This window comes from Elephas maximus, chromosome 4, assembly GCF_024166365.1.
Source record: "Elephas maximus indicus isolate mEleMax1 chromosome 4, mEleMax1 primary haplotype, whole genome shotgun sequence".
Taxonomy (NCBI): domain Eukaryota; kingdom Metazoa; phylum Chordata; class Mammalia; order Proboscidea; family Elephantidae; genus Elephas; species Elephas maximus.
In genome coordinates this window covers 179,138,000-179,163,694 of record NC_064822.1, presented here as the reverse complement: position 1 = coordinate 179,163,694, position 25,695 = coordinate 179,138,000, and the positions used below count along the sequence as shown (strand labels likewise).

Here is a 25,695-nt window from a genome sequence, read left to right as displayed (position 1 = left end):
AGTCATATGGGATTAGGACCCACCCTACTCCGGTGACCTCATGTTAACTAACAACATCTGCAAACACCCTATTTCCAAACAAGCTCACAGTCACAGGTACTAGGGGTTAGGATTTCAGTATATCTTTTGGGAGAGGGAACAATTCAACCTATAAACAACTCCCGCCCTCCCCCCCCCCCCCACCACACACACACCTTCATTTTTTTGAGAGGCCAAGAAAGGAGTCAAATTACTTTCAAATATTCTCCCCCGCCCCCACCCCGCCACACCCCGCCCCGCCAGCTATTTCTTTGAATGCAACATTGTACACTGCCTAGACCACAATGGTCTTTTGGCTTCATTTAGCTTATTGGTTATATTTTGGACCCAAGTGAGTGTGATTCATAGCTGGGATGAACTTGCATTTCGTCACAATTCAAGGGCCACGTGAACCTCATGGTTGGTGTGGGCGGACCTGGGGGAGCCAGAATGACATATGAAGGTGTTTCTTGGCCCCTCGAGGCCACCCCTACCTAGTCAGGTGCTGATGGAACTGGATGAGTGGGGTTTCTGAAACCTGGTTGGGGACCTACCCCTTTCCCCAGCCGGCCTGAGGTTCAACTGGAAACTGCAAGTCCTCATTTGCTTGCAGTTTGGGAAGGTGAGTCATGAGTAGGACTGCTGGGATTGGTCAACCACCTGTTTGCTGCTGTCACAAACCTCAGCAGAGGCGGGACAAGTCCACTGGCCACTTTGGAAGGCTCAACACTTTGGGGAAAGCCTTTCAAGGGGTATTTTCTGGCTGATTGCTCCCATGAGGTGGGACTGTGGAGCTTGCAGCATCTTCTCACCTCACTAAAACGCAGACCCAGAGCGAGAGAGGATTATGTCTCAGAACCAGTAGGTTGGCTCCTAGTTTGACTGACGTAGTGGAGGGGCCTGCACCACTCTGGAGCACCGATGAAGAAACCTGCTCCACCAGCAGGGACAGGATGAGAGGGGTGGGCACTGGGTTGCCTGAGTGCCATGGATAGTTAATGGGCTCTTCTTTGCAATTAGTGCAAAGATTAACTAGTGGGGAGTTACAACAGGGTGAAGGCATTTGTTCACCAGAATTCCAGGTGGCGTAGGAGGCAAGCTGCAGAGAAGTAGAACAGGGTGCCGAGAGCAGCTTGGGGTGGCCAACACTACACGGAGGGAGAGGAGAATTGCTGCTTGGGCTGGAAGTCAGGCTGAGGTTTAACAGACAGAGAGAGGGGGCGTCTCCTCTGCATGGGAAAGAGTTTGACGGTGAGACCAGTTGCCGTCAAGTTGACTCTGACACACGGAGACCCCAGGTATATCACAGTAAAACTGCGCTCCCTAGGGGTTCCGATGGAAAACAGAGCCCTGTTGGTGCAGTGGTTAAGCATTTGGCTGCTACCTGAAATGTCAGCTGTTGGACCCACCAGTGGCTCCATGGCAGAAAGATGTGGCAGTTGGCTTCCATAAAGGTGACAGCCTGGAAAACTCTGCCCTATACAGTCACTGTGAGTTGGAATCAACTTGACGGCAACAGGTTTGGTTTGGTTTTGTCTAATCTTTTGGAAGTAGGTCACCAGGCCTTTCTTCCAAAAACCTCTGGGCGGACTTGAACCTCCAACCTTTTGCTTAACATTTGAGCACGTTAACCATTTGCACCGCCCCTGGACTCCTTGAGAGAGGAGTGGAAAAAAAGGGAAGAATGAACCTCCCCCTCCCACATTCTTTGGTATTGTCCTAAGAGCTTTAGTAATATCTTTTCCAAGAGTATTTTTCCTCCAGACGGCTGCTTCTGTGAAGAGGGCACTGCAAATTCTGGCCCTCATGGAGTCCTGGATTTTATTCAGGTTACACTTATTTTATGACTGAAAACACCAAAACTCAGACATGGGACTCAGCAAATAGGTGAGAGAGGTAAGAATCAAATTCCAGGGCTCTTTTTCCTCCTAGCCATTCCACGAAACACACGTAGCCCCAGCCTTAGTGAATATCCACGTTGTGCCAGGTATTATTGCTGATATTAAGTTTATTCAAAACCTTAAGGATACGCACACACTTCAGGGTGTTCACGTACTGAGCAAGCAATATTAAAGGCAGAGAAAGCTATCTGCAGTTAGGCTACAGAACAAATTATGCCATCTAGGAAATGAGAGCAATAAAAGAAGGAAACAAAACGGCGTAGGTAATGAGATCACGACTATTTAAAACCCCTGGATTATAAGATTTATAAAGCAAAGACATACTCCAGAATGTTGATAGTTGCTATTTTTTCCCTATACTTTAAAAAAATATGTTCCAATTTCCTCTGACATGGTTTACTACTATAATGTGGGAGAAAAGACTCCTCCTTCCCCTTTTCTAAGTGCCTTCTCCCTTATTTTCCGTTGCCCAGTTTGTTGTTAGTTGTTGTCAGTGACCCATGAGTTCCAGAATAGGACCGCTCCAAAGCGTGTTCTTGGCTGTGATCTTTACAGAAGCAGGTTGCCAGCTTTCTTCTGGGGAGCCCCTAGTTGGGTTCAAATCACCAACCTTTAGGTTAACAGTCAAGCACAAACCATGTGTGCCATCTAGGGAACTCATCCCAGTTTGGACACTTTATTTTAAGAGAAAACAAAACAAACTCGTTGCCATCGAGTTGATTCCGACTCATAGCGACCCTACAGGACAGAGTAGAACTGCCCCGTAGGGTTGCCAAGGAGCAGCTGGTAGGTTTGAACTGCAGACCTTTTGGTCAGCAGCCATAGCTTGCTGCGGCTCTTAACCACTGCCCCACAACTGGAGCCTAATAAATAATCCTGCAAGAAGCCTTTGACCCATAGGAATCCCCTTAACCACTATGCATAGTAAAAAGTTTGAAATAATCTAAATGTTTGTGAAAAGGGAGGGGCAGATAGTGCACCTTCTCTTGCCTTTTCATCCTCTACCTCCTTTCCCCATTTTCCCCTTTCCACTGGGGAACTGATGGCATATTGTTCCCAACAGCCCATCCCAACATAGTCAGGTCAACTCATCCTGAACAGAGTCAGTCTCCGCTAATGTATAAAGCATTCTGGAAATAGAAGCTCCCCTGCCCTTTCCACTTGGGAGAACTAAGCTGGGAAGGGCTGCATCTGGGAAGGCTGGGACTTTCTTGCCTTCATGAGTAAAGCCTATCTGAGAGATGGAAGGACAGAAGCCCGAAGATTCTTTTTATCCTCTGGATTCAGACTTACCTGAGGCCAACTGCAAAAAAAAAAAAAACAGTTGCCATTGAGTCAACTCCGACTCATAGGGACTTCATGTATAATAGAGCAAAACACTGCCGGTCCTGCGCCATCCTCACAATCACTGTCATGCTTGAGCCCATTGTTGCAGCCACTGTGTCAATCCATCTCATTAAGGGTCTTCCTCTTTTTCGCTCACCCTCTATTTACCAAGCATGATGTCCTTCTCCAGGGACTGATCCCTCCTGATAATATGTCCAAAGTATGTGAGACAGAGTCTTGCCATTCTTGCTTCTAAGGAGCATTCTGGCTGTACTTCTTCCGAGACGGATTTGTTCACTCTTTTGACAGTCCGCGGTATATTCAATATTCTTCGCCAACACCATGATTCAAAGGCATCAATCCTTCTCCAATCTTCCTTATTCATTTTCCAGCTTTCTCATGCACATGACCCACGTCTTGGGTCAGACGCACCTTAGTCTTCAAGGTGACATCTTTGCTTTTCAAGACTTTAAAGAGGTCTTTTGGAGCAGATTTGCCCAACACAATGCATTGTTTGATTTCTTGACTGCTACTTCCATGGGTGTTGATTGTGGATCCAAGTAAAATGAAATCTTTGAGAACCTCCATCTTTTCTCCATTTATCATGATGTTGCTTATCGGTCCAGTTGTGAGGACTTTTGTTTTCTTTATGCTGAGGTGGAATCCATACTGAAGGCTGTGGTCTTTGTAGTTTTTGATCTTCATCGGTAAGCACTTCAAGGCCTCTTTACTTTCAGCAAGCGAGGTTGTGTCATCTGCATAACACAGGCTGTTAATGGCTCTTCCTCCAATCCGGATGCCTCGTTCTTCTTCATATAGTCTAGCTTCTTGGATTATTTGCTCAGCATACAGGTGAATAAGTTTGGTGAAAGATTACAACCCTGATGCACACCTTTCCTGATTTTAAACCATGCAGTACCCCTTTGTTCTGTTTGAACAACTGCCTTCTGGTCTGAATACAGGTTCCTCGTGAGTCAAATGAAGTGTTCTGGAATTCTCGGTTCTTTACAACGTTATCCATAATTTGTTATGATCCACACAGCCAAATGTCTTTGCATAGTCAATAAAACACAGGTACACATCTCTCTGGTATTCTTTGCTTTCAGCCAAGATCCACCTGACATCAGCACTGATATCCCTGGTTTCATGTTCTCTTCTGAATTCAGTTTGAATTTCTGGCAGTTCCCTGTTGATGTACTGCTGCAGCCCTATTTTTTAATTTCTTGAATTATTCAAAAATTATATTTAATGTGCATGCACTACTTTTAAAATAGCAACTAAAGCATATCATAAAAGGAAAAAAAATTGAAATAGGTGCACTGGTGAGCCAAGAGAGTTTCTACATGTTCTGATGTCATGAAGTTGCTCCAAGAACTTGGGCTGTGGGACGGCCGCAGAGGGGCTCCTGGGCCTCTCCCCTTCCCGCTGGAATCTGGTTGAACAGGTCCCAGGATGTCCATTGTGTGCAAGCCCAGGAGTTTTGCCAGTGAGTATAGCCAGAGTGAGGGAGGAAGAGAGAACACAGAGGGATCTCAAGGTGAGTTGATATGGAAGCATGAACACAAAATACTATTCAACCTAGGACTCTCCTGACTTAATATAGGGCCTGCCATCAAACAATACATGTTTAATGTGGACCAACACTGCGACTCAGTGAATGGGGATCTGAAGAAGTGGAGCAAATGAGGTAGCCTGTGAGTGAAGAACTGAGGGGAAGGGGATGGGTTGACCTTCATAAGGCCATCAGCACAGGCTGACGATGCCTTCTTGGGTAGCCTCATCTTTCTCAATGGTGGGATCCAATTGAACCTCGTGCTATCTCCTCTGCCAGCCTCACCCACCCCACCTTGGTCCCCTTTATTCCGCTCCAAAGTCCCTGACCTCAGCCCACCTTCCTCCCAGCCTCTCACCTGGCATCCTTCTTCTCCAGGCCAGACTGGGGACTGAGGCAGATCCCACATGGCTCCCTCAAAAGTAGAGTTCAGAAGGCTTTTTTCTTGCAACAATTCCTATAGGGAAACATAAACACCAATCCCAGGAGAGATCCTACAAAGGCCTCAGATGCAGCATTGCAGACCAAGCTCTGAAATCAGACTCCTTGGGTTTGTAACCCCCACTCCACCCCCAACGAGCTGTGAGAACTGGGCAAGCCACATAACCCCTTGCTAGCTCAGTGTCCTTTTTTGCAAAACTGAGAGAACACTCTCCCCACCACGTGGACATCAAGGAGTATCCAGGGTGAAGTAAAAGGCATGACCAGGTCTGTCCAGGCCAGGTGTACTTGATACTGTTGGGACCTCCAGTGCCACTGAATGCCCTTAGGAACGTCCAGGCAAAATTCACACACATACTAGCTCTCTTGTCACTTCTCATAATCCTTGGTTCTCATAAAAACAAACAACAAAAACACTTGCCGTTGAATCAAATCCAACTCATGGTGACCCCACGTGTATCAGAGTAGAACTGTGTTCCATGGGGTTTTCTCAAAAGTACATCTTTCAAGCATTTCTTTCAAGGCACATCTGGGTAGACTCGAACCTCCAACCTTTAAGTTAGCGGCTGAGTGCTTAACCATTTGCACCACCCTGGTTCCCCTCAGCTCCAGTTAAAGCCTCCCCCTCCCTGTCTGGCCCACCCGAAAGGGAAATCTTAGTTTTACCTTCTGCCGCAGGCTCTCATAAAGCTGGGCGAGTTCTGTCAACACCTCTTCCAGCTCTTGAGCTCGGGCCCTCAGCTCCTTAGCAGCCTCTGTTCTTTCTCCCTCCTTCATTTGCTTCCATTCCTTCAAAAGGGTCGCTAAGTTAACGCTGAGGAATAAACCAGCTGTTGCAGTGCTCAGCAGACGGGCACTTTTGGTCATCGCCAGTGTCGTGCCCTCAAAGGCTCTTTGCACCTGCCTGCTACTTTGGGCTGAGACTTGGCCACTGGTCAGGAACTGCTTGGCAGCAGCAGCCAAGCGAGGGTGGGCCTTGGCTGTCTTAAAGGCATTGATGTTCTTCTTGATATCCTTGATGCCGTTTCTACATTGATAGAGAACCTTGCAAACAGCAAAGGCATTCAATGCCTCCCTTCCTATAGCCTCCCCGTTCCCTTGGCCATGGGTGAGAACTAGGCTGCTGGCCTGAGCTTGGGCTTTCTTATTATGAAGGTGCTTACAAATGCCGGTCAAGGCTCTAGTGGCTCCGGCTGCTAACCCCAGACCGTTACCAGCAGCAGAAAGCACCATGCTTCCTCCTAATGTTGCCGGACATAGGGCTAAACCCAGGATGCTCATGACGCCAGAGACCACTGCAATGGAACTGACCACTACATTAGTTTTGGTGAATGTTTCGTGGGTTGTATCCATATGGTCTGCAAGGGCATGGAGCTTGCTGATACGCACTTCCAGGTCACATTTCAGTAGGTGAAATTTTTCCAAAAATGTTCTTTCTCCAGCTGACAGATGCATATCTTCTTGTAGAGTCCATTTGACATCTTCCCACAGAAGAACGTCATCCTTGCCACTGCCAATGAGTAAAACAAAGATTTTGCATCAAACTCCCAGATGGGAAAGCCAATTGCTTAGTCAGGCACATGTGGTTTCTGGATGTTCTTGCCACCGCCATTCTCCCTGCACCTCCCTAACACCCGTGATCCCCTGGCCTGACCATGAGGAGTCCCAGAGTGCCACTGGGAAATTCTTTCTTCGCTAAGAGCTACTAGTTCCATGAACAAAAGAGACAAGTAAGAGGGGCATCTGTCATGTGGCAAGAAGCCCTGAAGAACGACCCACCACTTCTCTCACCCAGCCCATGCCCCACCTGACCTGCACAGCAAGGCACCCGAGGATATCTGTCAAGTCACCGTTCGCCCCACCCTTCCTGAGCCCACCGTGCACCCACCTGATCCATGAGATGAGGCACCCTCAGCAACCTGCCCACCACATGCCCCTCCCACACTCTACTTATTCCCTCAAGTCGTCTGAGCATATGCAGAGACATCCAGCCCTCCCCACCCCATCACGAGGACATCGGTCCATAACTAATCAGAGGACCTGCCTCACCCATTAGATTGTACTGCTTTCCTGGGTCCATGCAGACAGCCCATCTTGCTCTCCAGAGGCTGCACTAACAGCATGCACCAATGTGGAAGGACCAAACAGCCCCACAAGAGCTGTGGAGGGATTCTGACCACTCAACACTGATAGCCCCACAACAGGGAAGGGTCCTGCTCGCACACTTCCATGCAGTTCTACAAGGGAAGACATACATGCCCAACAACAGAGGATTCCTATGTGTATGCAACCCATCATGCCCACCAGTGAGAGAAAATTACTCCCAACCAACTGGCAGCATCATAGTCAAACACAGATATTACAAAACAACATCGATTAAAACTATACAAACGAAGGTAAGCTAGAGAGAAAGGGAAAAAACTAAGCTCCAGATATATCAAAACGAAAGCAAAAACAATACAGAAAAGGCGAACATACAATTAATCAAGAAATAAACAAAATAGAATCTTAATGTCTCAAAGACAGCAGTCTATTACAAATCATATGATGAACCAGGATAAGATGGCACAAACAAATGAGCAAAATAAAGGGACAGAAAACTTTTCTGAGGAAGAACTGGTAATAGAACTACCTGACACATAATTCAAAAGACTAATATTGAGGATCCTTAGAGAGATCAAGAAAAACACAGAAAGAAAAAAAAAAACCTAGAATATTTCAGGAAAAAAATACAAGAACAAAATGACAAACTCAATAAACATATACAAACCGTGCAAAAACACAAGCTATAAATTCAGAAATTTAATAATAAAACATCAGAAATAACAAAATATCAGAAATAAAAAACTCAATGGCCACGGAAGTAGAAGCCAATCACTGGAAGAAAGAATCAGCAAAATAGAGGAAAAATCCCTTATACTAATTTGTTTAAGGACAATCATAAAAAAGACTGAAGAAAGCCTAAGGGTTATGTGGGACACCGTCATGGATTGAATTGTGTCCCTCAAAAATATCTGTCAATTTGGCTAAGTCATGATTCCCAGTATTGTATGATTGCCTACCATTTTGTCACCTGATATGATTTCCCTACGTGTTGTAAGTCCTATCGCTATGATGTAATGAGATGGATTAGTGGCAGTTATATTGATGAGATGTACAAGATTAGACAGTGTCTTAAGCCAACCTCTTTTGAAATATAAAAGAGAGAAATGGGGACCTCAGACCACCAAGAAAGCAGGGCCAGGAGAAGACCACTTCCTTTGGACCTGAGATTCCTGGGCAGAGAAGCTCCTCGGCCAGGGGAAGATTGATGACAAGGACCTTCCTCCAGAACTGACACAGAAAGCCTTCCCTTGGAGCTGATGCCTTGAATTTGGACTTGTAGCCTACTAGACTGTGAGAGAATAATTTTTTCTTTGTTAAAGCCGTCCACTTGTGGTATTTCTGTTATAGCAGCTATAGACGACTAAGACAGACACCATCAAGAAGAATGATAGACAGATAGTCCCTGACTTAGGACGGGGTTCTGTTTCAATGACTACTTTGTAAGTCGTCATTTCTGACGGAAGTCAAATACCTAATTTTTTTTTTTTTTTTTTTAGTTTTCATTTCAAAACACAGCAGTATTTTGAATATTGTTGTTGTTAGGTGCCTTCTACTTGGTTCTCACTCATTGCAACCCTATGTACAACAGAACTAAACACTGCCCAGTCCTGCACCATCCTCATAATCTTTGTTATGCTTCAGCCCATTATTGATCAGCCACTGTGTCAATCCATCCCTTTGAAGGTCTTCCTCTTTTTCACCGACTCTCCGCTTTACCAAGCACGATACCTTTCTCGAGGGACTAATCCCTCCTGATAACATGTCCAAAGTATATGAGATGAAGCCTCACCATCCTTGCTTCTAAGGAGAATTCCGGCTGCACATCTTCCAAGATAAATTTGTTCCTTCTTCTGGCAGTCCATATTATATTCAGTATTTTTCAATAACACCGTAATTCATAGGCATCCGTTCTTCTTCGGTCTTCTTATCCATTGTCCAGGTTTGCATGCATATGAAAAAATGCATATGAGGCAACTGAAAATACCATGGCTTGGTCAGGCACACCTTAGTTTTTAAAGTGACATCTTTGGTTTTTAACGCTTTAAAGAGGTCTTTTGCAGCAGGTTTGCCCAATGCAATATGTTGTTTTTTTTGTTTTGTTTTGTTTTTTTACCACTGCTTCCATGGATGTTGATTGTGGATCCAAGTAAAATGAAATCCTTGACAAGTTCAATATTTTCTCCATTTATCATGATGTTGCTTACTGGTCTGGTTGTGAGGATTTTTGTTTTCATTATGTTGAGGTGTAATCCACATTGAAGGCTGTAGTCTTTGATCTTCATTAGTAAGTACTTCACGTCCTCTTCACTTTCAGCAAGCAAGGCTGTGTCATCTGCATAATGCAGGTTATTAGTGAGTCTTTCTCCAATCCTGATGCCCCATTCTTCTCCATATAGCCCATTTTCTCGGAATATTTGCTCAGCATACAGATTGTGTAAGTATGGTGAAAGAATACAACCCTGACAAACACCTTTCCTGACTTTAAACCAATCAGTATCCCTTTGTCCTGTTCAAACGACTGACTCTTGGTCTATGTACAAGTTCTGTAGGAGCACAACTAAGTGTTCTGGAATTCCGGTTCTTTGCAATGTTATCCGTAATGTGTTATGCTCCACACAGTCAAATGCCTTTGCATAGTCAATAAAACACAGGTAAACATCTTTCTGGTATTCTCTGCTTTCAGCCAGGATCCATCTGACACCAGCAATGATATCTCTGGTTCCATGGCCTCTTCTGAATCTGGCTTGAATTTCCAGCGGTTCCCTGTCGATGTACTGCTGCAACCACTTTTGAATGATCTTCAGCAAAGTTTTACTTGCATGTGATATTAATGATATTGTTCAATAATTTCCATATTCTGTTGGATCACCTTTCTTTGGAACAGGCATAAATATTAACCTCTTCCAGTCGGTTAGCCAGGTAGCTGTCTTCCAATTTTCTTGGCATAGATGACTGAGCACTTCCAGTGCTGCATCCGTTTGTTGAAACATCTCAATTGGTATTCTGTCAGTTCCTGAAGGCTTGTTTTCACCAGTGTCTTCAGTGCAGCTTGGATTTCTTCCTTCAGTGCCATCGGTTCTTGATCATATGCTACCTTCTGAAATGGTTGAATGTTGAACAATTCTTTTCGGTACAGTGACTGTGTGTATTCCTTCCATCTTCTTTTAATGCTTCCTGCATCATTTAATGCTTTGCCCATAGAATTCTTCAAATACTGCAACTTGAGGCTTGTATTTTTTTCTTCAGTTTTTGAGCTTGAGAAATGCCCACTGTGTTCTTCCCTTTTGGTTTTCTAACTCCAGGTCTTTGCACATGTTATTATAATACTTTGTCTTCTCGAGCTGCCCTTTGAAATCTTCTGTTCAGCTCTTTTATTTCATCATATCTTTCTTTCACTTTAGCTACTGTATGTTCAAGAGGAACTTGCAGAGTCTCTTCTGACATCCATTTTGGTCTTTTCTTTCTTTCTTGTCTTTTTAATGACCTCTTGCTTTCTTCATATATCATGTCCTTGATGTCACTCTCCAACTCGTCTGGTCTTTGGTCATTAGTGTTCAATGTGTTCAATCTATTCTTGAGATGGTCTCTAAATTCAGGTGGGATATACTCAAGGTCATATTTTGGCTCTCATGGACTTGTTCCAATTTTCTTCAGCTTCAACTAGAACTTGCATATGAGCAATTGACAGTTTTTTCTGCAGTTGGCTCCTGGCCTTCTTCGATGATATTGAGCTTTTCAATCTTCTCTTTCCACAGATGTAGTGGATTTGATTCTTGTGTATCCCATCTAACAAGGTCCATGTGAATAGTCACCGTTCATGTGTTGAAACAAAGGTATTTACAATGAAGGAGTCGTTGGTCTCACAACATCATTTTTATCACCAAGACCATATTTTTCAACTACCAGTCCTTGTTCTTCATTTCCAGGTTTTGCTTTCCAAAAACCAGTAATTACCCATGCTTCTTGATTGCATGTTTGCTCAATTTCAGACTGCAGAAGTTTGTAAAAATCTTCAATTTCTTCATCTTTCGCCAGTGGTGAGTAAATCTGAATACCAGTCATATTAACTAGTCTTTCTTATAGACGTGTGGATATTATCCTATCACTGACAGAGCTGTACTTCAGGATAGATACTGAAATTTTTTTTTTCACGGTGAATACAATGCCATTCCTCTTCGATTTGTCATTCCCGGCATATGATTGTCCGATTCAAAATGGCCAATACTGTCTATTTCAGCTCACTGATGCCTAGGATGTGGATGTTTATAGGTTCCATTTCATTTTTGACGACTTTCAATTTTCCTAGATTCGTACTTTGTAGAGTCCACATTCCAATTATTAATGGATGTTTGTAGCTGTTTATTCTCATTTTGAGTCATGCCATATCAGCAGATGAAGTCCCAAAAGGTTGACTTTATTGACATCATTAAAATTGACCCTGCTTTGATGAGGCAGCTCTCCCCAGCTGTATTTTGAGTGCCCTCCAACCTGAGGGACTCACCTCCTGGCACTGTATCAAACAATGGTCTGCTGTTATTCACTGGCTAATTTTTTTCAGAAGTACACCACCAGCTCCTTCTTCCTAGCCATTTTTAGTCTGGAAACTCAGCCGAAACCTGTCCACCATGGGTGATCCTGCTGATATTCCAATACCCGTGGCATAGCTTCCAGCATCACAGCAACATGCAAGTCCCCATAGTATGACACACTGACAGATGCTTGGGGAAAACACACCATACGGCCACAGTAATCAAAACAGCCTGGTCCTGGTTCAATGACAGATATATAAATCAATGGAATAGAATTAAGAACCCAGAAGTAAATCTATCCATCTGTGGGCATCTGATATTTAACAAAGGATCAAAGTCCATTCATTGGGCTTCTTTAGCAAATGATGCTGGCAAAACCAGGTTTCATCAGCAGAAAAACTAAACAGAATCCACACGTCCCACCATACACAAAACTGACTCAAAATGGGTCGAAGACCTAAATGCTAAAGCTAAAACTATGAAGTTCTGGGAAGATGACAGAGACGAAGCTATGACACCTAATTTTATTTTCAGAAATAGATTATCAAACACGACTACAAATGCATGAACAACAGAAGACAAATTAGATATCTGGGACCTCCTAAAAATTAAATACTTATGCTCATCAAAAGCCTTTATCAGGAGAGTAAGAACAGAACCTATACACTGGGAAAAAAATATTTGGGGATGACATATCTGATAAGGGTCTAATCTCTAAAATATATAGAAAACTTCAACAACTCAACAATAGAAAGACAAACAATCCAATTAAAAAATGGGCAAACGACATGAAGAGACACTTTACCAAAAAGGACATTCAAGGCAGCCAACAAACACATGAAAAGATGCTCACGATCATTAGCTAATAGAGAGATGCAAATCAAAACTACAATGAGATACCATCTCACCCCTGCAAAAAAGACACAGATAAAAAACCCAGGAGACAACACATCCTGGTGAGGTTGTGGAGGGATTGGAACCCTTATCTACTGCTCGTAGGACTCTTAAATGATACAACCACTATGGAAAATGGCATGGCACTTCTTCAAAAAGCTAGAAAAAGCAATACCTTAGGATCCAGCAATCCGTCTCCTAAGCATATACCCTAAAGATCCAATAGCAGTGACATGAGTAGACATACGCACACTTACGTTCATTGTAGCATTATTCACAATAGCAAAAAGATGGAAACAACCGAAGTCCCCATCAGTGGATGAATGGATAAACAAAATGTGGTAATATCTACAATGGGATACTATGCAGCAATAAAGAATAATGATGACTTCTCAAAATGTATTATAACATGGATGAATCTGGAGGACACTATGCTGAGTGAAATAAATCAGTCACAAAAGGCCAAATATTGTATGATCACATTTTTGTAAGAAGAAAAGAATAGGTATACATACAGAAATCAATGTTCATTGGTGGTTACCAGAGATGGGAGGAGGAGGGAAGGGGAATCTCTCTCTAGACAGCAGACACTTGTTATTTTTGGTGATGGGAAAGGCAATACTGAATGTGGGGGAAATGTGGACAACTTGAATAAGGTAAATGCTAACACTTAGAAGTACACACGAATAAGGGACATTTTTGGTAAATGCTATAGCATATACAATTTTGCAACAACAGCAATAGTAACGAAAAATTATGTGTGCGGTTACAAAGGTAGATATGTTTGTATACAAGTGTTGAGGAAGGTACATGTGTGTATATACGGGTGCACATATAGGTGTATCTGTGTTGTTGTTGTTGTTAGGTGTCGTCAAGTCGGTTCCGACTCATAGCGACCCTGTGCACAACAGAACGAAACACCCCCAGTGTCCTGAGCCATCCTTACAATCGTTGTTATGCTTCAGCTCATTGTTGCAGCCACTGTGTCAATCCACCTCCTTGAGGGTCTTCCTCTTTTTCGCTGACCCTGTACTCTGCCAAACATGATGTCCTTCTCCAGGGACTGATCCCTCCTGACAACATGTCCAAAGTATGTAAGACGCAGTCTCACCACCCTTGCCTCTAAGAAGCATTCTGGCTGTACTTCTTCCAAGACAGATTAGTTCGTTCTTTTGGCAGTCCAAGGTATATTCAATATTCTTCACCAACACCACAATTCAAAGGCGTCAATTCTTCTTCCGTCTTCCTTATTCATTGTCCAGCTTTCACATGCATATGATGCAATTGAAAATACCATGGCTTGGGTCGGGCACATCTTAGTCTTCAAGGTGACATCTTTGCTCTTCAACACTTTCAAGAGGTCCTTTGCAGCAGATTTACCCAATGCAATGCGTCTTTTGATTTCTTGACTGCTGCTTCCATGGCTGTTGATTGTGGATCCAAATAAAATGAAATCCTTGACAACTTCAATCTTTTCTCCGTTTATCATGATGTTGCTCATTGGTCCAGTTGTGGGGATTTTTGTCTTATGTTGAGGTGCAATCCATGCTGAGGGCGGTGGTCTTTGATCTTCATTAGTAAGTGCTTCAGGTCCTCTTCACTTTCAGCAAGCAAGGTTGTGTCATCTGCATAACGGAGGCTATTAATGAGTCTTCCTCCAATCCTGATGCCCCGTTCTTCTTCATATAGTTCAGCTTCTAGTATTATTTGCTCAGCATACAGATTGAATAGGTATGGTGAAAGAATACAACCCTGACGCACACCTTTCCTGTCTTTAAACCAATCAGTATCCCCTTGTTCTGTCCGGATAACTGCCTCTTGATCTATGTAAAGGTCCCTCATGAGTACAATTAAGTGTTCTGGAATTCCCATTCTTCGCAATGTTATCCATAATTTGTTATGATCCACACAGTTGTATGCCTTTGCATAGTCAGGTGTATCTGTAGGCATGTGTATATACGTGTCTGTGTGTGCTGCATATATACTCGTGTATATATAATAAAAGACATAGGGGGCACAGTTATGGATACTTTCTAGACATAACCAAACACTTTGTGGGATTGGTTTACTGGATTTCAAGGCTTAGGACCATAGTTTCATGGGACAACTTGGTCAACTAGCATAACACAGTTCATAAACTTTATATTCTACATCCTAGTTTGGTGAGTGGCATCTAGGGTCTTAAAAATTTATGAGCAGCCATCTAAGATTCAACTGTTGGTCTCTACTCATCTGAGGCACAGGAGAAAAAAGGAAACCAAAGGCTCAAAGAAGGAACTAGTGTATAGGACTTCATACACTACAGGAACCACGGCCTCATCTATCCTGAGACCAAAAGAACTAGATGGTGCCTGGCTATCACTACGAACCATTCTGACCAGTGAAACAATAGACAGTCCCAGAGAAAATTAGAAAACAATGTAGAACAAAACTCGTGTTCATAAAAAAGGTCTTACTGGACCAGTAGAGACTAGAGGAACCCCTGAGACTGTTGCCCTGAGAAACCCTTTAAACTTTGTGCTGAAACTATACCCAGAGGTAACCTTTTAGCTAAATAACAGACTGCCTCATAAACAATAACACCCATGAGGACTGCGCTCCTTTAAAAATCTTCTATATGAAACCAAATGATCAAAATTTACCCTAAAGCAAAGATAAGAAGGAAAGGGTGACAAGGAACCTAGATTAATGGCAACAGAACAACCAGAATGGAAATAACGAGAATGTTGACATATTGTGAAAAATGTAACTAATGTCACTGAAAGAATATGATAGAAATTGTTAAATGGGAACCTAATTTGCTGTGTAAACTTTCACCAAAAACACAATAAAATATTATAATAAAGAAAGGGGGCATCTGGAGGAACAAATGGGAGTAATTGAGCCTTGGCCAAAGAGATGCAGAAGACAGTATAGTCCTAAGAGATATTTTGAATCTTGTGAGGAGAAACTATAGAACTGTCACCGAGAAGCAGCAATGGTGGAAATTCCAAGATCCTAATCAAGTTAAGGAACCTGGGGACTAATAAAGAGAGAAATCTGTGGAAAGTAAGAGAAAGAGAAGATCTAGGTGGTGGGTGGGGGGGTGTTGCGAGCCCTATACACGTAGAGGTGAGCCGGCGGGGGGCGGGGGTGCGTATCATATAATGCACCCTCCGCTTAGATGACCTTGAATTTAACTACTATAGGCATGCCTTTGCTTCGATCAGGAATCATTCCACTGAGAGGGTCAAGACGAACTCTTACTAACTGTTACTAACCCTGAAAGTTTCCCATGCTGCTGTCAGCTTGACTTGAGCCCTCAAGCAGATGGGGTTTCTCTTTCATGGAAGAAGTTAGGGACACAGGGATCCGGGTCTTTCTTCCCCTACATTTCACAGGATGAGGTAATAAGGGGTCTTTGCCAGTCTAGCTGAGTTTGGCCTTCATAGCAGAGCAGTATCAGGGAGAGAAAGTATAGGTAAGAGCAAAGGCCACTCCTTCTGGCACTTTCCTTGTTCCAGGTGCCGTTAGTGCATTCCCCTCAGGGGGAGATGAGGAACCCTGGGGGTGACACAGATTCCCTGGTCCAAAGGAGATATTAGAGCTAGAGGAACCCTGGAGAAGATCTAGGCTATCTCCTTTAATTTTCGGATGAGACCTTCCCAAAGAACACAGAGGATAAAGATAGATTTAGGTCGGGGCTCAGAGCTCCAAGATTCTCAGTACTTTCTACTGTCTCTTGCTCACTCATCTGCCAGTTGATGCAGGAATTCCTCATGGAAGTATATGTAGCAATATTTATCTTTTAATCTCTTTCTTTCTCTACACACACACACACACACACAATTCCTCAATGGAAAAGGTTAAATACCAAATACACTACCAAGGAAACCAGTTAGGGTTAATGAATTCGTGAATTTAAGCCTAAGTATCCGTTAAACAGTAGATGTAAATCAATTTACAGATGAGGTCATCAGGGGCTTCCATGGGGGGAGGGACGGGATGAAGGCAAGGAGGGTGTCCTAGCTGAGAAACCACGAACTTTACAGATGTCACAGTCTAGCTCACCCTCATCCCTGTGTAGGAACAAAATTGTATCAGGACAAAGGGAAGCAGCTGGAAAGACTGACAACGCCACTTTGCATTAGCGATAAAGTTTTATTTTTGACATGGTTGATAAATAATGAAAGCTTGGTGTTCTGTATCAAATTGTGCCCCCTCCCCCCAAATATGCATTGGAACCCTAACCTCTATACCTGTGGATGTAATGGAATGGAATCGTTTTCCATAATGCAAGTTAATGTAACTAATCAATCAGTTGAGGTCATACCAGTGTAGGGTAGATCCTAAACCTAATCACTCCTGAGTTATAAAAAGCAGAATGGACATCAAGACATACATGCACAACAGGGAAATACAGACCACATGTGAGGATCCTTTACAAGCAAAGGAATGCCAAGGATCACGGGGAGAGAGGCTCATAGAAGAAAACAACAGGACCAGACACTAATTCAGGCTTCTAGCCCCCTGACCTGTGAAAAAATAAATTTCTGTTTTTTAAAGCCACCCACTTGTGATTTTTCTGTTACAGCAGCACTAGGAATCCAAGACACTTGTCTTCAAGTGTTTCTTGATTAAACCAAATACCTCAAATATGAATATTTCTGCTGCAGTACATCCTGTATTGGGCAGCGACACCTTCTGGCTGTGTGTAATATTTCAATCTAGCTCTATGAGATACTACAAATGCAGTTTACCTAATTCACTCAGCAAATATTTGTTGATTGCCTATGTTGTAAAGGAGCTCTGGTGGCACAGTAGTTAAGCACTTGGCTGTGAACCAAAAGGTTGGTGGTTTGAATCCACCAATCGCTCCATGGGAGAAAGATGTGGCAGTGGGCTTCCATAAAGATTACAGCCTTGGAAGCCCTATGGGGCTGTTCTACTTTGCCACATGGGGTCACTATGGAGTCGGAAGTGACAGCAACTGGTTTTGGTTTGCCCACATGGTGCTGCAGACTGGCAATGATGCTATGTTGTTCTTGTGTGCTGTAGAGTGGATTCCAATCCCTAGTGACCCTATAGGACAGAGCAGAACTGCTCCATAGGTTTCCAAGACTGTAATCTTTGTGGGAGCATTTCTCCTGCAGAGCAACTGGTGGGATTGAACTGCCGAACTTTCAGATTGCAGCTGAGCACTTAATCACTGCGCCTCCAGGACTTCTTGCTGTAGTAAGCCCAAAACACTGAGTTCCTGCCTTTATGAAACCAATAGAGGTGAAGCCCTAGAGTGGGGAAATTTCTGCTCCTAGAATCCTCATGCGTTCGACTATCTCTTGACTTGCACTCCAAAATATTTAATTTAGCCTCATGCAATATTTTTACTAGAAGAACATATATTCATATGTGTAACAAATATCAGTGAGAAACAGGGTCCACATTTGTTCCAAATCATGAGGATGTCTACAGTTTCACCAGAGTTAGTCCTTTGCCCCAGCACACAAGCTCTTTGGGTTACCTTTGCAAACCAACACCAGCCTCATATTCTTCCACTGCCTGGGTGTCCAGCAGCTTTGGTGGCACCAAAGGCATGCTCATTTCGTCCACAGCAGAATTAGAGGCATCGCCATTAGTTGTGCAATTTTCTGGTTGGGAATGTGGAAAACAAGGTTACTCTATCATCAAACCTGACCAAATTCAAGGATACAGGGGTTTATATCATGCAGAATCAAAATACTAATAAAATACAATGGACTAAATATTTACAAATTATTTGCTATAATGTGTGTTCCTGAGGTGTAACTTGCATATAATAAGTGCACAAAATTAAGTACCCAGCTCCACAAATTTTTATATACATATACACGCCTGAGTAATCACCACCCAAAGCAAGATATAGAATATATTTCCTTGTACCAAACCAAACCTATTGTCATCGAGTCTAATTCTGACTCATAACAAACATATAGGACAGAATAGAACGTCCGTATAGGGTTTCCAAGGCTGTAAATCTTTATGGAAGCAGGCTGCTGCATCTTTCTCCCATGGAGCAGCTGGTGGGTTTGAACCACAGATCTTTTGGTTAGCAGGCGAGCACTTAACCACTGCTCCACCATACTGCCCCCGTCCCCAGTATTCTGATTCTTCTATAACCACTGAACAGTTTGCCTGTTCTTGAACTTCATACGAGCATAGTCATTTGTTTGACTTCTTTCAGTTAATATAATGTCTGTGAAATTCATCTGTGTTGTTGTAATATCAATAGTTCTTTTTTTAATTATCATTGCTATGTAGTATTCCATTACATAATCATACAATTTGTTTATTTATTCTTCTATCAGTGGATATTTGGATTGTTTCTAGTCATTGGTTACTATGAATAAAGCTGCTGCAAACAGTAATTGTACGTATCTTTTTGGGGGCATATATACTCATATACGTAGGAGCAGAATTTCTGTATCATAGGGTAGACACGTGTTTAGCTTTAGTAGGTACGCCAAACAGTTTTCCAAAGTGATTTAGCCTACCAGTATTACATGAGCGTTCCAGTTGCTCCATAGTCTCACCAACGCTTTGATGAAAACAAAATATCGATATCACAGAAACTTTGTAAAAGAAGGAACAGTAACTATAGTGCCTGAAGAAATTATTGTTTTAGAATATTCTTTTTCAGTGTTTTAAAATTTGTTTATATTTTACATCTTTACAGTCACAGTGACTGTACAGCATTGTATTTTGTTTCTTTTTTGTTTAACATAATATTACAAACATGGTCTTCATAAGTGTCTTTGAAAATGCTATGAAACATTCCATTGAGAGTTTACACGTTTATGTAGCCTTTCTCCTGCTTTGGGTCTTTGAGTTACTTCCAATTTTTCCCTGTTAGTGACAATGTGGCAAGGACCTCCACTCTGCTCACTACCTCCTGCTGTGAAAGCATCTCCTGCTCTATTGTGAGTTTGAGACAAGACTCTCAGCCTCTTAGTTTACATAGGAAATACAGGCAGGAAAAAAAGGCCCTCCTACCCACCCCCAACATTTTGCGTGGTTAGGAGAAGGAAGAGAGAAATTCCAGAGGTTAACTTCTGATTTGACAAGGCCATCTTAAATTTTGTATTTTGGGATTACAGAGAAGTCAATTACAACATTATTATCAAGTCAAGAAATCATCAAGTAAGACAATCAACCAGAACTGCGAGTTTCTTTTGAAGATCATTTTTCACAGGACAGGCAACAATTTGTAACACTGCTTTGTATAAATTATACACCTATTCCTCACTTATCGACTCTCTCATTATCTGACATTTCACATTATGACAACAGTAAAAAGCCCTACTGCCCACCTATTTTGTGCATTAATGATGTCCGTCTGGCAGTAACGAAGGCCAACGAGCAAGGCAAGAGTAACGTTGGCTGTGATGGTTAAGGTTATGTGTCAACTTGCCTGGGCCATGATTCACAGTGGTTTGGCAGTTATGTAATGATGTAATTTGGCAGTTATGTAATGATGTAATTTGGCAGTTATGTAATGACATAGTCATCATCCATTTTGTGATCTGATGTGGTCATCCTCCATTTTCATATAATGCCAATTTTTGTATAACAATCTGGTCTTTGGAATCTAACCATGTCAGTAAGTGAGGAGTGGGTGTATTCCCAAAGACATACTAATACTTCACATTAATATTATGAAAACTATACAGAGGCCCTGGATGAGGATACAAGTGGGGACTGAAATTCATCCCAAGATCTCACCAAGCCTTGAAACCTCGTGTTTAGGCCTGTGTTTGGCTGGAGTAAGGGAATTTGATTAATTGATTGACTGACTGAACAAATGTGCCATCTACTTGTAGAGTCATGTGTCCACAGATCTCTGCTCACCTGAGTGTAGGGGGTGGGTTTTTTCTAATATGCTCTAAGATCGCATGTAGACTAGCAGTAGAGTCCCCGAGTAGTAGAAATGGTTAATGTGCTCAGCTGCTAACTGAAAGGTAGGAACTTTGAGTCTACCCAGAGGTACCTCAGAAGAAAGGCCTGGCAATCTACTTCCAAAAAACCACTAATTGAAAACCCTATGGAGCACAGTTCTCCTCTGATACACATGACGGTGCCATGAATTGGAGTTGACTCAACAGCAACTAGTTAGGCTCTTAGTAGTGGCCCTGATCTAAATTTTATTTTAAAAGGATGGCTCCGGTTGGAAAGTAGACTGTAGGTTGGCAAGAAGGGAAGGAGGGAGACTAGTCAGGAAGCTGTTGCAGTAGTTGGAGTAAGAAGTGATGGCAATTAGGCATAGGTAGCTGTAGAGGTAGTGAGAAGTGACAGAGTTGCAGGAAGCCACCAGGATTTACCAATGACTATGGGATATGAGAGGGCAGGGTCAAAGATGACTTTAAGCTTTGGGCCTGAACAACTGTTATATAGAAGTTTCCATTTCTGAGACAGGAAAGGCTAAGGTTTTGGGGGCGGGTTGGGTGGGGGATGTTCTGTTTAGAGCATGCTAAGGTTGAGATGCCCATTAGACGCCAGGGGGTGCTGAGTAGGCAGTGGATCTATGAGTCTAAAGTTCAGGGGAGAGCTCTGGCTGGGAGATTTAAAAACATGAAATTGCATGGAGCCCATGGCCACTGCAGCATTTAGAGCTCAGGAGCAAACAAGAGATGGAGAAGGCATGGCCAATGAAATACGAAAGAAACAGCAGAGGTGACATTTTGGAAGCCAAGTGAAATGTTTGAGTATGATTGGGATGGCTTTGTGTACCCTTGTATTTTCAAACTTTCTGGGTCATTTTGTTTTCCCTCTTGCTCTTACGAACAAAGGCATCACTGGATTCCCCTCCAATGAAAATGGCTGGAATGGCAGAGACCATACCTTTGCAGATTTGGGATGTTTCTGTTGCCATGACGTCCAGGAGAGTGTCCTTGCTTTTTCCACTTTCAGAATGGCAGGGTGTCTTGACAGAGAAGAGATGCTACTTTCTCTTTTTTAGAGGAGAAAATAGACGTGATAATTGGTATAGACACAGCATGGTAAAGTGAATTCAACCCTTCCCTCTGTCATTCATAGTTGTGTGATTTCAGGAAAATTAACTCACCCCCTTAAGCCTCCCAGTGAAATATGCAGGGAAATGCCTAACTCAGTAAATGGTCAGGGGTTTCTGGGGTTGAGGGTGCAAATGCCTAATGTGCTCGCTCCTAACTGAAAGGCTGAAGGTTCGAGTCCACTCAGAGTACCTTGGCAGAAAGACCCAGTAATCTAAGCTACTGAAAGCCCTATGGAGCACAGTTCTACTCTGACACATGTGGGGCCGCCATGAGTCGAAGTGACCTGATGGCAACTGGCATGGATTCTTATTTGTGCCAGACATGGGCAAATACTCCATACACCTTTAATTCTCTCAGTGACCCTGTGAGATGAAATAGATGGTAGCATTATCCCCATTTTACAGATGAGGAAACTGAGGCACAGGGAGGCCAATGTTGGGAAAGTGTGATCGCAGCTAGTATGAGTCTAGAACAGTGGTTCTTAGCCACAGGCTATTTTGCTCCTTCTTCAAGGGGACATTTGTCACTGTCTGGAGATATTTTTGAGTGTCACAACTTAGGGAGGGGGATGCTACTGGCATCTAGTGGATAGAGGCCAGGCTAAACAGCCTACAATACACAGGACGATCCCCATGCAAAGAATTACCCAGTCCAAACGTCAATAGTGCCAAGGTTGAGCAACCTTGGTCTAGAGCCCCATTCTTTACCAGCACCCTCTGATTCCTCCCCCATTTTTCATGTGAACCCTATGGGATGAAGGGCAACAGGGACAGCAGGCAGCTCTTTGGTCTGATCAGGTCCCTATTAAGCTTGCTTTGTGGATGTGGGGGACAGTTATGTTGGAAGAGGGATGGAATGGGTGGGAGAGGACTTGAGAAGTTATTTCAATATTAGCACTTATAAAAGAGTGTTGGCAGTCTTTCTCTAACTGCCTGGAGAGGCTTTAGCTCCTCCGTGCTCTTCGATGGCTCCTTCCCCTGAAAGCCAACTCCCTCAAACATATAATCCAACTCAGATCTAAATGACTCTGAAAAACACAGCTTTGAGATAATCCCCTAGTCTTTATCACCAACTCCCCCACTCCCTTCCTCAAACTACTCCAAATAAATTTATAATCCAGGAAACATGAAAATGGTGCAGGACCGCGGGCGATGTTTTGTTCTGTTAAGCATAAGGTTGCCTGGAGTCAGAGTCTACTCCATGGTAACTCACAAGAACTAGAAAGCATTGTGGGCTTAATTTGCAATCCTGAGACAAGTCACCAACATCGCTTTCCTACAAAGCTATCACTCCTAAACCATTCCTGTACAGAAGTTCTAGAAAAATCCCCATGGCCGATGGAGTCTTTTATATTTTAAGAGCCAAGCCATTCCCATCTAGGACTCTCGGATGGCCATTGCAGCTAAAGATGCAATTTGGTTAGTCATGTTGTTGTTGTTAGGTGGCGCTGAGTTGATTTTGACTCTCAGAGACCCCATGTGACAGAGTAGAACTGCCCTATAGAATTTTCTAGGCCATAATCTTTATTGCAACAATCGCCAGAACTTTTTCCTGTGGAGCCACGGGGTGGCTTTGAACTGCCAGTCAAGCACTTAACCATTGCACTACCAGGGCTAGTCATAAAAAAAAAAAGATTACCACACTTTTAATCATGTTTTCATTTAAACTTCAAACAGCCTCGTGAAGGAGAATTTCTGATCCTGATTTATCATATAAAGAAGTTGAACCTCAGGCCCTTCCCAAGCTCACAAAGTTAGTGACTGACTGGCTGGAGAGGGGCTGAGCCCTGGTTGGAGGTGCCTCGGAAGAAAGGCCTGGCAATCTACTTCCAAAAAATCACCCATCCAAAGCCCTGTGGAGCACAGTCCTACTCTGGCACACATGGGATCGCCATGAGTCAGAGTCAACAGCAGTTGGTTGGTTTTTTTGTCCTGACAACAACCCTTTTTCCTGAACCAAAGTACTGGTAGCTGTCCCCTTTGGCTGCTTGTCCTTCAGGGAGCCCCAGAAGCAGCCCCTCCCTGCTCTGCCTGCTGTCCTACCTTCTCTCAGGAAGCAGTCTCTGGTAGCCTCAGGTTCTCACATCTCTGAGGGTCTCTGAGCTGGTGTCTGGACAGCAGATGGACAGGCACAAAGGGCAGCATCTCAGGTAGGGCTCGCTGACTAGAGGGAGGGACCCAGGCTCTGCTGGTGGCTCTGGGAAGAAACTGCAAAACTGCGCTGAAGTTAATAGCCTTGGGTGTAGAAAACCCACAAGACATCATTTCCTGGTAGAGGTGGGGTTATTGAGAAGGCTCAGTCTTTCACTTTTCTTTTTGCTTCTTTGTCTAATAGTTGCACAGCGCACTATTGTGGGTGTGCTGAACCAAAGTCAGAAGGCTTGAATTCACCTCTCCTCGGCACCTCTTCCTAGCTGTGTACTGGGCAGTGTAATGAGTGGTTCTAAGACAGGGAGACAGAGGGGCCCCCCAGTGTGCAATTGACATAAACAAATTAAAGTAACAAAGTAACAGGAAATGGGCCAGGGTGAGGAGGAAACAAAGCCATTTCCCAGAACCATGGGGCAGGGTATCAGAAAACAGCCCACAAACTTCTTTAAAGTTGTTTTTCAGAAGCAGCGGGATGAAAGCAGCCCCAGGGACAAAAGCAGAACATCCACCTGTGACCACTGTGTGACCTTCCACCAGGGGCAGTGAGGAGCTATAGCTGCAGCCAGTGAATCAAACTCGGGGAGCAAGAGACCGCACAGACGCAACGCCCCGTAATAAGTCCTGATACGAATCCCAGAGGCCTCCGGGACAGAAGCTATCTTAGAGAGCTGCTGTGCGCGCTCACACCGTAGTTAACGTATCTCTGCCCAGACAGGCCACCTCTTGGAAAACCCCGCCTATACCTATGAATAAACATAAATCTTTTCCCACCCAAAAACCTTTAAGAACCCATGCAAATCCTTTGTTCTGTGAGACGGGAGTAAGGGTTGCCTAGGCCCTCCTCGTCTCTGCTTGCAAGCCTCTTTTAATAATGAAGCTTTGCTCATGTGGAAAAGTCTCCTTGCCTTTCCTATTCATTCTTGACCAGTGAGAGGCAAGGAACTCATTCAATTGCAGCAACAGTTCTGGTCACACAAGGTTTCTGAAGGCAAGCAGACCACTTGGAGTTGTATCACCTTGAGCAGGTTATTCAACTACAGTTGACCTTGATTTGCCACCTGTAAAATGGGGATGAACATAGCTCCAGTGAGTAAGTGACACAATGCCCAGTGTGGAACCAGCACACAACAACAGTAGCTGCGCTGATGTTTCAAAATCACTTTCCTACACGAATCTTACCTGAGCCTTAGAACAACTCTACGAGGTAAACGGCACTTGTATAAAATGGCATGATGGCAGCATCTGACGCCTTCTAACTTCAGGAGGGGGTGGAGAAAGAAGCAAGATCAACGTCAACAGCCCAAAGCTGATCCCTACGAGGCGGAGGTCAGACATGCCTCCTCTCTCCAACCTTTTTACCAATTCTGACACCATTTGTCCCCCCTATGGCACTCTCTACGTCTCTGCCGGCTTTGATAATTCATTGCGATGGCCACACAGACAAAACTCATGATTATGGGGTTTATTAGGGAAGTTAACAGGTTACAATTCAGGATCAGAAATAACTCAGGATACATTTCTTCTGTCAGGACAGCTCCTTCTCAGCTGTGCCCACAGGCAGGCCTCTCTTTGGCCTCTTGGCCATTGGCCCCTCAGCTCCTCAGCCATCTTGGGCCTCTTGGGCCATCTCAGTCTCTGCCCTACTCAGGCAAGTGTTACAAAACTCTTTAGCTCCACCGATAAGTGCCCAGAAGCACCCCACTCCAAGCCTCGGCTAGAAGGGACTCAGCATTCTCGCTCTGTAGGTCAGCA

General features: G+C 43.6%; 1 protein-coding gene across 3 annotated transcripts; it reads right to left on the bottom strand.

The window, feature by feature from the left end:
* Positions 1-282: 282 nt before the first annotated feature.
* On the bottom strand, positions 283-24,065 carry APOL6 (apolipoprotein L6). Of its 3 annotated transcripts, none has more exons than XR_007517389.1 (7): positions 23,836-24,064; positions 21,621-21,729; positions 18,268-18,394; positions 5,905-6,748; positions 5,156-5,254; positions 3,213-4,677; positions 283-2,506 (listed from the first exon to the last, which is right to left on the bottom strand). XR_007517389.1 is itself a non-coding variant. In XM_049884307.1 (7 exons), the coding sequence occupies exons 2-7, from the start codon at positions 21,649-21,651 to the stop codon at positions 4,600-4,602; spliced, it is 579 nt and encodes a 192-aa protein (XP_049740264.1). In that variant the 5' UTR covers positions 21,652-21,729; positions 23,836-24,065; the 3' UTR covers positions 283-4,599. The 3 variants fall into 3 exon arrangements, 2 of the variants coding, with proteins under 2 accessions (XP_049740264.1, XP_049740263.1); XM_049884307.1 differs by having other exon boundaries at positions 283-4,677; positions 5,905-6,027; positions 6,628-6,748; positions 23,836-24,065; XM_049884306.1 differs by having other exon boundaries at positions 283-4,677.
* Between the last annotated feature and the right edge of the window lie 1,630 nt (positions 24,066-25,695).

What these genes read in the sequence shown, in the direction of transcription:
- APOL6 (XM_049884306.1), bottom strand. Translation starts at nt 21,651, where the DNA reads ATGGCAACAGAAACATCCCAAATCTGCAAAG. An exon ending in GCTGGTGTTGGTTTGCAAAG is followed by an intron (nt 6,749 to 18,267) that starts GTAACCCAAAGA and finishes ACTCATTGGCAG; the next exon opens with TGGCAAGGATGACGTTCTTC. An exon ending in CTGGAGAAGAAGGATGCCAG is followed by an intron (nt 4,678 to 5,155) that starts GTGAGAGGCTGG and finishes CTGTTCAACCAG; the next exon opens with ATTCCAGCGGGAAGGGGAGA.